This window comes from Corythoichthys intestinalis, chromosome 7 (genome assembly GCF_030265065.1).
Source record: "Corythoichthys intestinalis isolate RoL2023-P3 chromosome 7, ASM3026506v1, whole genome shotgun sequence".
Classification (NCBI taxonomy): Eukaryota; Metazoa; Chordata; class Actinopteri; order Syngnathiformes; family Syngnathidae; genus Corythoichthys; species Corythoichthys intestinalis.
In genome coordinates, this window is record NC_080401.1 from 2,273,195 (window position 1) to 2,287,082 (window position 13,888).

General features: G+C 38.3%; 1 protein-coding gene across 2 annotated transcripts in view; it reads right to left on the reverse strand.

The window, feature by feature from the left end:
• The window catches only part of orc1 (origin recognition complex, subunit 1), a 97,579-nt gene that overhangs the window by 60,782 nt on the left and 22,909 nt on the right, over positions 1–13,888 (reverse strand). For both annotated transcript variants that reach the window (XM_057841265.1, XM_057841264.1), the window contains exon 5: positions 10,465–10,723. In XM_057841265.1, coding sequence (XP_057697248.1) covers positions 10,465–10,723 — 259 coding nt within the window. The remainder of the gene's footprint in view (positions 1–10,464; positions 10,724–13,888) is intronic.

Below are 13,888 nucleotides of genomic sequence, written 5' to 3' on the forward strand. Positions count from 1 at the left end.
AATATGTTTGGTCATAAATACTTGTATTTGTATGTTAAGTGGATTCCATGTGACAGGCATTTTAAAGCGAATAAGACATGAGCATGATGAGCATGATGTTGCGTTTAAAAAGAATTTTTCTTGTGTTTCCGATGTGCAAGGAAAAAAAGATGATAAAACAAAATTAAATTTGTATGTCATCTCTGTCTGCACCATGCTACACTTGCAATCGACAATTTGACCCGTGGCTGCGTTGCGTTCTCAATGATTGGCTCTTACGCCTCATTTATTTAGGCTACGTTATTTAATCAAAATGACACTTTTGAGGAGAAATGAGACACAGAGAGGTTATACATCTAGGGCTGCAGCTATCGAATATTTTAGTAATCGAGTAATCGACTGAAAATTTTATCGATTAATCGAGTAATCTGATAAAACAAATATATTTTTAGGTGAAGAGCAATTATAGATTTACATGAGAAAACAAGACATTTTATCATTTTCAGTCAATCAATGTCTTTATTTTTTATGTATATTGTTGAAAACAGCGAACAATCTCAGATGTAACTAGAATTAAAAAAAAAAAAAAAAAAACTAATTCACTGCTTTCACTCAAAAAACCTTTAGATCTTATTTAAAATATATATATATATATATATATATACACACACCTAAAAATGCCTTTACGCTTGATAACACACATCACTTAAAAGTTAGGATTTTCCCCCACGTTTTTCAATTGAATTTCTATTTGTGTCAAGCCATTTTTAAGTTCTAGTTAAGGTCCTGATAGGATTTTGAGTTTTTGCACTGTTCAAAATAAATGTATGATACAGGCTGTATTGGAGCACATTAGGGACTAGTGCTACTTGATGTTTTATCCAGCAATGACTACTGAGCTAAAATTGATAGTTAGCATTATTGAGTTTTTATTTGACACCCTTATCACTCCACAACGCTATGTTATGTTAAAGCCTGTATGTAAGACACGTTAGCCACGCATCGAAAGTGGTTTTAATTGATTGAAACCTAGCCCTCCGCAGGGCTAACGTAAGATGAGCTAGTAGTGACAGTAACGTTAACCTTATATATTAGCGCTTAGCGCTCTTTATTAGCGCTTAGCGCTCTACTGCTTTAAGATGGCGGCTGTTTGCTAACGCTGCCCAGACGCGGCCTAGTCTGTCATTGCGCATCTAGTTCAACATACATGTGATCTCTATGAGACTTACCAGGCGCTAGCTGCAACTAATGTAGCATGTGCGGGCTAGTATTTAGCAGCGTCGGCGTCGTCTGTAGCGGTTGTCGGCTGCAGTAAGTTTTTTTTTTTTGCTTCTTCCTCTACGCATCATCATCATCATCATCATCAGCGCGTTGTCCCGCATTAAAAGTAGTCCGAGCAAAACGTGATGCTTAGAGCTGTCAAAATAAACGATTACTCGAGGTGGATAAAACTACTCGGATCAGTTTTTAAACTCGAGTTACTCGAGTTGCTCGAGTATTCGTTTCACCTCTATATACATCATAAATTTCAAGACCCAGATATGGAAAGTCAATACTTTTTCAAGACTTTTTAAGGCAGGGGCCTCCAAACTGGTCCTCGAGGGCCGCTGTGGGTCCTGGTTTTTGTTCATACCGATCAAGGCCCTATGTGGAATAGTTTGGAGACCACTGTTTTAAGGTATTATTTCCCAATTCATTAATTCAATACTTTTAAGACTTTTTAAGACCCCGCGGGAACCCTGTTTGGAGCGTCATCCATCTCCACTTCTGCCACTTTGAAACTTTTGCTTCGTGACACCAAATCCCTTGAGACTGTATAGTGTGAAAAGGCCACCCGGTATAACTCTTGTGAGATGATGATGTTACTTCAGCAGAGGGCAAGGCAAGGCAGCTAATGGGCAGGAGTAGAAGTGCAGCCACTGTCTTGTTTATTTCAACCAAAAATATACAAAAGCCATATTTTGTTCTGACATAAAACAAAAACATGTTTCCTTGAGTGCTGGATGAGGCTTCATAATAAATTGATATCAATGTACACTAATGTCCATTTTGATTATTTTTTTAATCTAAAATGATGTACAAATATCGCAATAATCGTCTTAAAGTGAAGTATCGGGATTAAATCAAATCGTGACCTGCGAATTGTATAGCCAGATATGAGGCAATACACACCTGTAATATACTGTAGACACATATGCACATATACAGATATATACACAGTATACAGTGCTGGCAAAAAGTATTGGCACCCCTGCAATTCCGTCAGATAATGCTCAATTTCTCCCAGAAAATGATTGCAATTACAAATGCTTTGGTAGTAATATCTTCATTTATTTTGCTTGCAATGAAAAAACACAAAAGAGAATGGGGGAAAAAAATGAAATCATTATTTTACTAGGGCTGTCAAAATTATCGCGTTAACGGGCGGTAATTAATTTTTTAATCACGTAAAAATATTTGACGCAATTAACGCACATGCCCCGCTCAAACAGATTAAAATGACTGCACAGTGACATGTCCACTTGTTACTTGTGTTTTTTCGCCCTCTGCTGGCGCTTGGGTGCGACTGATTTTATGGGCATTGAGCATTGTGTAATTATTGAGATCAACATTGGCGAGCTACTAGTTTATTTTTTGATTGAAAATTTTACAAATTTTATTAAAACGAAAACATTAAGAGGGGCTTTAATATAAAATTTCTATAACTTGTACCAACATTTATCTTTTAAGTACTACAAGTCTTTCCATTGATCGCTTTAACAGAATGTTAATCATGTTAATGCCATCTTGTTGATTCATTGTTATAATAAACAAATACAGTACTTATGTACGGTATGTTGAATGTATATATCCATCTTGTGTCTTCTTTCCATTCCAACAATAATTTACAGAAAAATATGGCATATTTTATAGATGGTTTGAAGTGCGATTAATTACGATTAATTAATTTTTAAGCTGTAATTAACTCGATTAAAAATTTTAATCGTTGATAGCCCTACATTTTACACAAAACTCCAAAAATGGGCCAGACAAAGTATTGGCACCCTCAGCCTAATACTTGGTAGCACAACCTTTAGACAAAAAAACTGCGAACAACCGCTTCGGGTATCCATCAATCAGTTTCTTACGATGCTCTGCTGAAATTTTAGACCATTCTTCTTTGGCCAACTGCTCCAGGTCTCTGAGATTTGAAGGATGCCATTTTCAGATCTCTCCACAGGTGTTCTATGGGATACAGGTCTGGATTTATTGCTGGCCACATTAGAAGTCTCCAGTGCTTCCTCTCAAACCATTTTCTCGTGCTTTCTGAAGTGTGTTGTCCTGAAGGTACTTGTCCTGCTGGAAGACCCAAGACCTCTGTGGGAGACACACTGGGCCATACATTATGCTGCAAAATTTGTTGGTAGTCTTCAGACTTCATAATGTTATGCACATGGTCAAGCAGTCCAGTGCCAGAGATAGCAAAGCAACCCCACCACATTAGGGAACCTGCGCCATGTTTTACTGTGGGGACTGAAGGCCTCTATTTTTTCCCTGTAAACTCTATGTTGAGGCCTTTTCCCAAAACGCTCTTGTCTCATCTGACCAGAGAAAATTTTTCCAAAACGTTTTTGGCTTTCTCAGGTAAGTTTTGGCAAACTCCAGCCTGGCTTTTTTATGTCTCTGGGTCAGAAGTAGGGTCTTCCAGTGTATGCTACCATAGAGTCCCTTTTTATTCAGACACAGACAGATGGTAAGGGTTGACACTGTTGTACCCTTGGACTGTAGGACAGCTTGAACTTGTTTGGATGTTAGTCGAGGTTCTTTATCCACCGTCTGCACAATCTTTCCTTGAAATCTCTCGTCAATTTTTCTTTTTGGCGAGCATGGAGTAGGCTGCGTGCTCCCCTTGCTCCCACAAATCGACGCAACAACCCACTTTTAAACTCATTTCTTTTGCAACTGGACTATCGCCAAGAGTTTAGTTTGCTGCTTGGAACTTTATTGACGCACAATGGCACCAAAATTCTCTAAAGCGAGCGAAAAACACGAACTGGAGGCTGCCATCAGCAAAGCTGACTTAACTATCTCGCTGGCGGACCTCCAGGCTTCTTTGCTCACTGAGCTGAAAAAATCTTTTGAAGAAGTGAATAGCAAGCTCGATGGGTTCCAAATGATGGTCAACAGCCACGGCGAACGCATAGGCTCACTGGAGGACAACGCCGAGACGCTACACCAACGTTTATAGCTCCAAAGCCGAAACGTCGATTAACCATGCTTTGGTGCTTTTTTCCAAATATGCGAGATCTCTGGTTATAAATTAAACTTAGATAAAACTGAGCTACTTCCATTAAATCTGACCAAGGCGTCACTGCAAAATCTCTCTGTACCATTTAAGTTATCTGAGGAAGGGTTCACATATTTAGGTGTCTGTGTGACCAAGAATTATCAAGAACTGTTTAAAAAAAAATTTAGGAACTTCAACTTAAAACTCAACAAGATGGTCATTTTTCCCCACTCTCACTGGTGGGTAGGGATGGGAATTGATAGGATTTTTACGATTCCGATTCCATTATCGATATTGCTTAACGATTCGATTCTTTATCGGTTCTCTTATCGATTCTAATTTGGGGAAAAAGAACAAACGTTTTGATTGGCATCGAGTTTGTTTAATCAGAAGTCACAACCTTACAAACTCACAACGAGATCAAAAGAGGCCCAAAGCCTCAATGTTAACTGTGGCAATAAGTGGCAAATACACAAGAATGTGTAACATTTTACTGAAACATTTATCTAATAGAAATAAAAAATATTGGTATATATTGGCAGATAGGTTTTTGTTCTGCCTTTGGCAATATGTGTTAAAGCAGGGGTCCCCAAACTTTTTCCTGTGAGGGCCACATAACTTTTCCCTTCTCTGATGAGGGGCCGGGGTCAGTTTGTTACAGAAAAAGTGTGACGATTGCAGAAGTGCATAAATGTAAAAAATTATTGTTTTTCAGAAAGCCACAATCAAATAACCCTTTCTGGATTCTTCATAATAATAATAATAATAATAATTAATAATAAAAACACTATTAATTAAATAGATAATAACCAAATAACCCTCTCTGAATTCTTCAAGGAAAAGGCCAGAAAATAAATAACACGATTGAGAAAAAAAAAAAAATTCAAAATGGCCGGACCAAATGTGGAGGCGGGCCGTATTTGGGCCGCGGGCCACAGTTTGAGGACTTACTGGAGCGCGCATACACCCAAAGAAGAAATGCCGCATCCAAGTGAGTGAGAGAGGGAAACACTTCTACGAGCCTACGTTCTTTGTTAATGTTAATATCTACAGAGGCAACGCCTGTATGTATCATCTTTTGTGTTGTTGTTGTGTTTCCACTCGCGATCGGACACTTAAATCCAGTTGTGTAGTGGTTTGAACCATGTGCTAATGCTAGCGAACGAATGCTAACCATACTGTTATTAGCAGCTAATCATCGCTGATTTACATTGATGCAAACCTGTTTGTTATTGGGGACGAAATTGATTTGTTTCATTTCTATTCTTAGTTTCACTCTTCAAGTGATGGTTGAATAAAGTCAGCAAATTATACCAACGTCTTCTGCATCGTCATTTGGGAGTTTAGCTAGCTGTATAGCCGGGACTTTTATTTTTATTTTTTTTTATAGCCAGGACTGAGCCTTAGCCTCTCTGTGGGGACAGCGCAATCGTATTCCCTCCCGATGCAGTTATCTCCACCTTGCAATGACTGCAAGTCGCTTTGTTGTAATTTTTCCTCGTGAAGTGAAGACACACTTTCGAGCCTACGTGCTGTCATTGTTATGTTTATGGCTGCAATGCTCGTGCTTACCCGTCGTAACCTTTCATTTTCACACTCTTTCCTGGTGAAGTGTAGTCAAACTTTGGAGCGAGTGGTTCTTGGCGCCATGCTAGTTTGATGCGTCTGGACAACAACACACCTCACGACGCAATATGCGTCTTTAGGAATCGTTAAAGGGATCGTTAAGGCTTTTTCATTGTGATGTCGAGGCCTCGAAACACTCGGAACCGGTTCCGAATTGGAATCGGATTTCGATTCCCATCCCTATTAAATAATTTTTTTCTCTCACTATTTTGCACTGTATATAACCTGTTTTGACCATAGTATGTGTAAAGGCCAAAACGCCTATGACCATACCTGCTGTTTGTGTTGAATTGTCATACACAAAACTATTAAATCTTATTTTTTTCTACTGAATGTTTATCCTAACAAGTTGAATAAATATTATCATGCTTCAAAACGGTTGGTCGAGCATGTTTGGTTGTCAATGGGACATCAACATTACAAAGTTTGAAAAAAGATTTTCGGATTTTTTTGTCTTTTTGGGTCCAAAATGCGGATTATAATTGGTCAGTGAAGAAAACAACAGTTTGGACATGAAGTTCAAGGTGTCTTGAAAAAAGGGACCCAACTTGGCCATTCTAATCAATTTTTTCTTTGAAATATAAAGGCAACATCAAATGCATGCAAATTCGGCCAAAATAGGCTTAGGTGTTAAAGGGTTAATCCAGTTCAAAATCGTACACAGGTCCCACCTTTCTAAATCTCGGTTGGCAAAAATTTACTCTCAAATTGATCTGTCATGTGATCGATGTAAATCAGAAAAGGCCACTTTAGCACCCGTTTTGGTATTGTCCCAAGCTGCAGCAATACTGGGAGGACATCTGTAATGCACTTTCTAATATGATGAAGGTCAAACTTCAATTAAATCCACTTAAATTTCTCTTCGGGGTCGTGCACGAGAGATTAGTATTACCTACCGGGGGACGAAAAATCATTGCCTTTTCAGCATTATTAGCTCGCCACCTGATCCTTTTTAAAAGGAAGGATACAGCCCCACCAACAATATCACAGTGGATTAAAGATGTGTTACTCCATCTGAAACTTGAAAAGATAGGATACACGATGAGCGGCTCAGAACAAAAATTTCATCAAGTGTGGGGGGTCTTTCTGAACTACGTTGATCATCGCTCAACAAAGATAGAGGAATAAAATTTCTGTTGTATGAAGGCAGATTCAATATGTATCCTGTTATATGCTTCTGGTCTTAAAATATTTGTTTGATGTATATGCCTGTGACAGTGGGGAAAGGTTTTTTTTTTTGGTTTTGTTTTTTGTATTTGCTCGTATTTTATTTTATCTTTGTTTTTTTTTTTTGTTGGAAGCGGGGGAGGGGGAAACGTGCCTATATGGATCTTCCTGTAATCCTGTCAAATCTGAATAAATACATTCAAACACAATTTTTCTTTTCCGTCCACATCTAGGGAGGTTAGCCACAGTGCCGTGGGGTTTACACTTATTGATGACACTGCGCACGGTAGACACAAGAACATTCAGGCCTTTGGAGATGGACTTGTATTCTTGAGATTTATCCATGTTTCGTCACAATTTTTCTTCAGAACTGTCTCTTCAGACAGTTCTTTGGTCTTTTTTCTTTTCTCCATGCTCAATGTGGTTCACACAAGGCCACAGGACAAAAGTTGAGTCAGCTTTAATCCATTTTAACTGGCTGCAAGTGTGATTTAGTTATTGCCACCACCTGTTATGTGCCACAGGTAAGTAACTAGTGCTGTTATTTACACAAATTAGGGAAGCATCAGATGATTTTTCAAAGGGTGCCAATTCTTTTGTCCGGCCCATTTTTTGGAGTTTTGTGTAAAATGATAATGATTTCATTTTTTTCCCATTCTCTTTTGTGTTTTTTCATTGCAAGCAAAAGCCGGATTTTTTTCGGACTATAAGTCGCACCAGCCAAAAAATGCCCAACTAAGAGGAAAAAAAAACACATATAAGTCGCACCGGAGTATAAGTCACATTTTGGGGGGAAATTTACTTGATTCACCCATTAATTCCCCCAAAAAGTCCGGCTGTGGCCATTTACAGCTGTGTCTTGACACTCGGTGAGACAAGCTACACTGAGTTTTTCGATCGAAACAAGGTAAGTACGTGATATTATCGTGTTAAAATCATGGTGTCTTTAATTACTGTATGCTCTCTCATGCTCTCACCTAGAGGGGTTTAAAAATGACTTCTTTTTTTTTAAATGCCCTCCTGTTCATAATTTTTCTTCCCTCAGAAAATTGAGATTTTAAGCTTTCCAATGATGTATCACACATCCATATAGGACAGTTTTTAAATTTGGCCAAATTGGGTGTCTCAGAGCAGAACTTCAAGTCACCTGAGTGTTTTTCGCCATATATATGGCGGAAAACACAGACAAAGCTGAAAAGACAGTTTCTGCTCTTGCATCCCACTTTAAAATAAACTGCTATATTTCAAACCAAAAGAACTGTTGTGATTGATAGAACAATATGTATGCTGCTGTAGCAGATTCATGGCGCATTAAGCCCCCGAACTATTTTTAATTTGTCCCTTTTTCCCTGAAGACCCCCGTTTACAGACGTCGAGCAACTGCTTTTGTTTCAACCCAAGCCATAAAACGTAGGTAATTATATTTTTCATTCAAAATGTCTGTCATTTTTAGCTTTGAATTAGAGCTGGGCGGTAAACCGAAAATTTACCGTCACCGAAATTCTTCACGATGACCGACGTAATTTTGACCATGTCGGTAAATTCGGTAAATTAATAAAACAAGAAAATAGGCTTTTCATCCCGCTTTGACTCTGTGTTGTTCGTCTATGTTCATTCCCCTTTAAGAAACCAGTCAATGTACTTACGTAGGGAGTCACGTGATCATCAGGAAGCCAATCAAACAGAAGCCCGGTAAGCTAACGCTAACAGCTAACGCTACAAGCAAAACGTGATGGAGTGTGGCTTAAGGGAGGTTCGCCAAACTTTCACCCGACATTTAGTATACTCTTGGTGGCATCCAGACGGGCTTTCACCTGCTGTACTCCCTTGTTCTCACGATTTCCGGAGATGGTGCTTTCAGTGCTTTCTACTGGTAGCCAGGCCACAGTCTAACGTTAGCGGCTAACGCTAGCGGCCACTAGCGGCTAACGCTACAAATGAACGTGATGGAGTCGGATAGCGGCTCTAACCTTGTCGAAATGGCTGAACTTCATGAGTGAATTGGGCACGGACTGCATCTAGGAATTACTATGTCGCCTTATTTTGTATCTGACTGTGTGTGATTTCTCTGATAGCTTTTTTGATGGTAAAGCATTCAGCATAAAGCACAATCCAACGGTGAAACTTATAATATGGCCGAGAAATGGCCCCAGCTATTTTTCTGTATGTGCTTAATTCTGTGTCATTATTGCTATCATAAAATCTTAAGTGTTTCATTTGCAGAAGATCAATATAGCTTTAATGTGTGTCTGTCTGTCTGTCTGTTTGGGGGTTCATGTATGCGTGCATATATTACAAAATGCACGGGGGGAAACCATAAAGTAAACACTTGTATTGAATAATTATGTCACAGCAGCCATTAACAATAAATTGTCTTCTTGAAGTGTACTGTTCAAGCTGCAAGTCATTTGTGTTACAATGACATGTTTGCACAGGCATATTGATTTTGACAATGTACATTGTTCAAGCCATACACGCTGTTATAAATGCTCATACTTGAATTCTTATTGTTTACGATACATTTTTATAAACTTAATGTTTAGACTGCATGTACAATTGTTAAATATATCAAATTGAATGCTGGTAACTAAATCAACAAGAAACTGTTAATCTGTATTTCATGCATTGATTCAGATTTTCAAATTATATCACAGTCCGCTTGGGCGACTTTATCGTCATTTATCGTTATCGAGGTAAATCTGCTCAATTTATCGTGATACGTGTTTAAGGCCATATTGCCCACCCCTACTTTGAATCATTAATTGATGTCTAATATTTAGTTTAAAAAAATAAAATAAAAAAAAAACGACTTTAAAAATTATTCATTCGCATATTTTAAACTTTAAAACAAATTACGTCACAATGAAAAAAATGGTGTCTGTAAAAAGGTCACAGATATCTACCTCATAACTATCGCTTAATTGTATTTTTTTTTTGTTACTGTCGCATTTTCCCCAATACTTAAGATGATGAATAATCGATCCAAACAAAGAAAATTTGGAAAAAAAAAAAAAAACGTTTAAAAGGGTAAATAGATTGGGGGATTTTATGGGTGAAACATGGTAATAGAACCAGGGTCGCGATGCAGAAATTGCTTCGATGGGACTGTAACATGTTTAAACTTATAATTATTACATATTGTTATGCATGTATATATGTATATCTACACATAAAATTTTTTTTTAATTACATTTTGGGGAAAAAAGGTTTTTTTGGGAACGGGGGGCTACTTCGCGGTTTTTCACCTACCGTGGCGGGTTCTGGTCCCCGTTTACCGGAAAAAAATGAGGCATCACTGTATACAGTATTAACCTAGCTACTAAGCAGCTATTTTAATTACACTACTGGGACTTAATCCAGTTAGGAATGTTTCAGGAGAAAAACTTGATTAAGAATGTGCCATCAAAATTAAAACCTTGACTCACGTGGATGGAATGGCTTGAGCTTGAGATTCAGGACTTTCCGTCTCAGAGACAGGCAGTTTGTTCAACATGACAACCGAGGGCTTGAGAGAGCTGGCAGATGTTCTATGCATCTTCCGGAGTGGGGTTAGGCTGCAGGCAGGATTCAGCCCCTGAGGATCAGATGCCGATATCCTCTCAGTCAACTCCATCTCTGTCTGTGGCTCTTCATCCAGCAGCTGAGCCAAGATATTTTTGGATTGCATTGAATTTTTCCCTGGACCTAAAGTAGAACGACATTGGGAAAAGATATGTCAAATTAAGATTATTATGTTGAACCATAGACTTCATAATACTTGCCAAGTCACATGAGGTATTGTCCGCGCACCGCCGGGCCCGTAGCGGGCTGTGTGAGTTAACTTCATTCCATTTCAAGTCGATGGGAATGACTCTCACACATACTTTTGAACACTCAGGTGAAATTACATTCAAAATGTACGAAATCTGGGCCGCATACTAACATTAAGGATTGTCTCAGGAGTGATTTGTTTGAGGATTCAAGGTAATTACAGTGGGGCAAATAAGTATTTAGTCAACCACCAATTGTGCAAGTTCTGTTACTTGAAAAGATTAGAGAGGCCTGTAATTGTCAACATGGGTAAACCTCAACCATGAGAGACAGAATGTGGGAAAAAAAAAAAAAAAAAACATTGTTTGATTTTTAAATAATTTATTTCTAAATTAGAGTGGAAAATAAATATTTGGTCACCGACAAACAAGCAAGATTTCTGGCTGTCAAAGAGGTCTAACTTCTTCTAACGAGGTCTAACGAGGCTCTACTCGTTACCTGTATTAATGGCACCTGTTTTAACTCATTATCGGTATAAAAGACACCTATCCACAATCTCAGTCAGTCACACTCCAAACTCCACTATGGCCAAGACCAAAGAGCTGTCGAAGGACACCAGAGACAAAATTGTACACCTGCACCAGGCTGGGAAGACTGAATCTGCAATAGGTAAAACGCTTGGTGTAAAGAAATCAAATGTGGGAGCAATTATTAGAAAATGGAAGACATACAAGACCACTGATAATCGCCCTCGATCTGGGGCTCCACGCAAGATCGCACCCGGTGGCGTCAAAATGATAACAAGAATGGTGAGCAAAAATCCCAGAACCACACAGGGGGACCCTGCACTGCCAGACGTGTCCCCCTGCTGAAGAAAGTACACATCCAGGCCCGTCTGCGGTTCGGTAGAGAGCATTTGGATGATCCAGAAGAGGACTGGGAAAATGTGTTATGGTCAGATGAAACCAAAATAGAACTTTTTGGTAGAAACACAGGTTCTTGTTTTTGGAGGAGAAAGAATACTGAATTGCAGCCGAAGAACACCATACCCACTGTGAAGCATAGAGGTGGAAACATCATGCTTTGGAGCTGTTTTTCTGCAAAGGGACCAGGACGACTGATCTGTGTAAAGGAAAGAATGAATGGGGCCATGTATCGAGAGATTGTGAGTGAAAATCTCCTTCCATCAGCAAGGGCATTGAAGATGAGACGTGGCTGGGTCTTTCAGCATGACAATGATCCCAAACACACAGCCAGGGCAACAAAGGAGTGGCTTCGTAAGAAGCATTTCAAGGTCCTGGAGGGGCCTAGCCAGTCTCCAGATCTCAACCCCATAGAAAATCTGTGGAGGGAGTTGAACGTCCGTGTTGCCCACCGACAGCCCCAAAACATGCTCTAGAGGAGTTCTGAATGAGGAATGGGAGAAAAATACCAGCAACAGTGTGTGAAAAGCTTGTCAAGAGAAAATGTTTGGCCTCAGTTATTGCTAACAAAGGGTACATAACAAACTATTGAGATGAACTTTTGTTATTGACCAAATACTTATTTTCCACCATGACTTGAAAAAAAATTCTTTAAAAATCAAACAATGCGATTTTCTGTTTTTTTTCCACATTCTGTCTCTCATGGTTGAGGTTTACCCATGTTGACAATTACAGGCCTCTCTAATATTTTCAAGTGGGAGAACTTGCACAATTAGTGGTTGACTAAATACTTATTTGCCCCACTGTATTATATTTTTTCGTACAATGCATGGATTTTGAAACGGCGTGAAAAAAAAAATTAATAGGAGCAATTGGCGTCATTCTTCGACAAATGTATGTAAAATAACTGCCCGGTTTTTGCTTTTAACCAAGAATCGTGTTTTATGTCCACATCTATAAAGAATTTAGTGATTTAAGCATTTATTCACAACAATATTGAACAGAAAATGCCACCATTTACCATTTACCATTGTCGCAGCCCCCTCATCATAACAAAGCTAACTGACTAGCTTAATTCTTCGACAGATTTAAGTTAAAGTGAACTCAAACTGCCCGTTTATTTTGCTTTTAACCAAGAATCAAGACTGTTTTACGCCCATATTTATAAAGAATCCAGGGATTTAAGCATTTAGTCACAAGACGTTCAACGTAAAAACCTCATTGCTCTGGGCTTGTGGTAAGGCAGCGCCAGAGTGAACTTCAAAGACAAGCCGTTTTTACTAGGGCTGTCAAACGATTAAAAATTTTAATCGAGTTAATTACAGCTTAAAAATTAATTAATCGTAATTAATCGCAATTCAAACCATCTCTAAAATATGCCATATTTTTATGTAAATTATTGTTGGAATGGAGAGGTAAGACACACGACGGATATATACATACAACATACTGTACATCAGTACTGTATTTGTTTATTGTAACAATAAATCCACAAATGGCATTATTAACATTCTTTCTGTTAAAGTGATCCACGGATAGAAAGACTTGTAGTTCTTAAACGATAAATGTTAGTTACAAGTTATAGTAATTTTATATTAAAACCCCTCTTCATGTTTTCGTTTTAATAAAATTTGTAAAATTTTCAATCAAAAGTAGAGTTAATATAATAATAAGAAGAATAAAAATAACAATAATAAAAATAGAGTGAAAAGTTTTACGTGTATTTTGCATAGCTAAATTGATATGAATGCCAGTTTATTTAGCATTGTTGTTTAACTGTGTGTCAGAATAGGGCCTCATTACTATAGACTGAAGTGCTTTTCTTTTTGAGAACATTATTTTTTTTTTGAGAGATAGGAATATTATTTTTGTTGTGCTTTCACTAAACGATACTTATGTTTGTTGTGAAGGAGAAGCTTATGCCAATAAACGGCGCACCTGTGTCCACTCGCCTTTACTGTATAACATATACAGTGGGGAGAACAAGTTTTTGATGCACTGCCAAAACCCATTGGCAGTGTATCAAATACTTGTTCTCCCTACTGTACTTGTACATATCTTACCCAAAATAAAACAAGAGACACATAAGTGCCACTAAAAGAAAGAAAACTTACCGAAATATGTGTGGAGCACAAATAGCAATTTGCATTGCATTGTGAATACAGCATAAACGTCT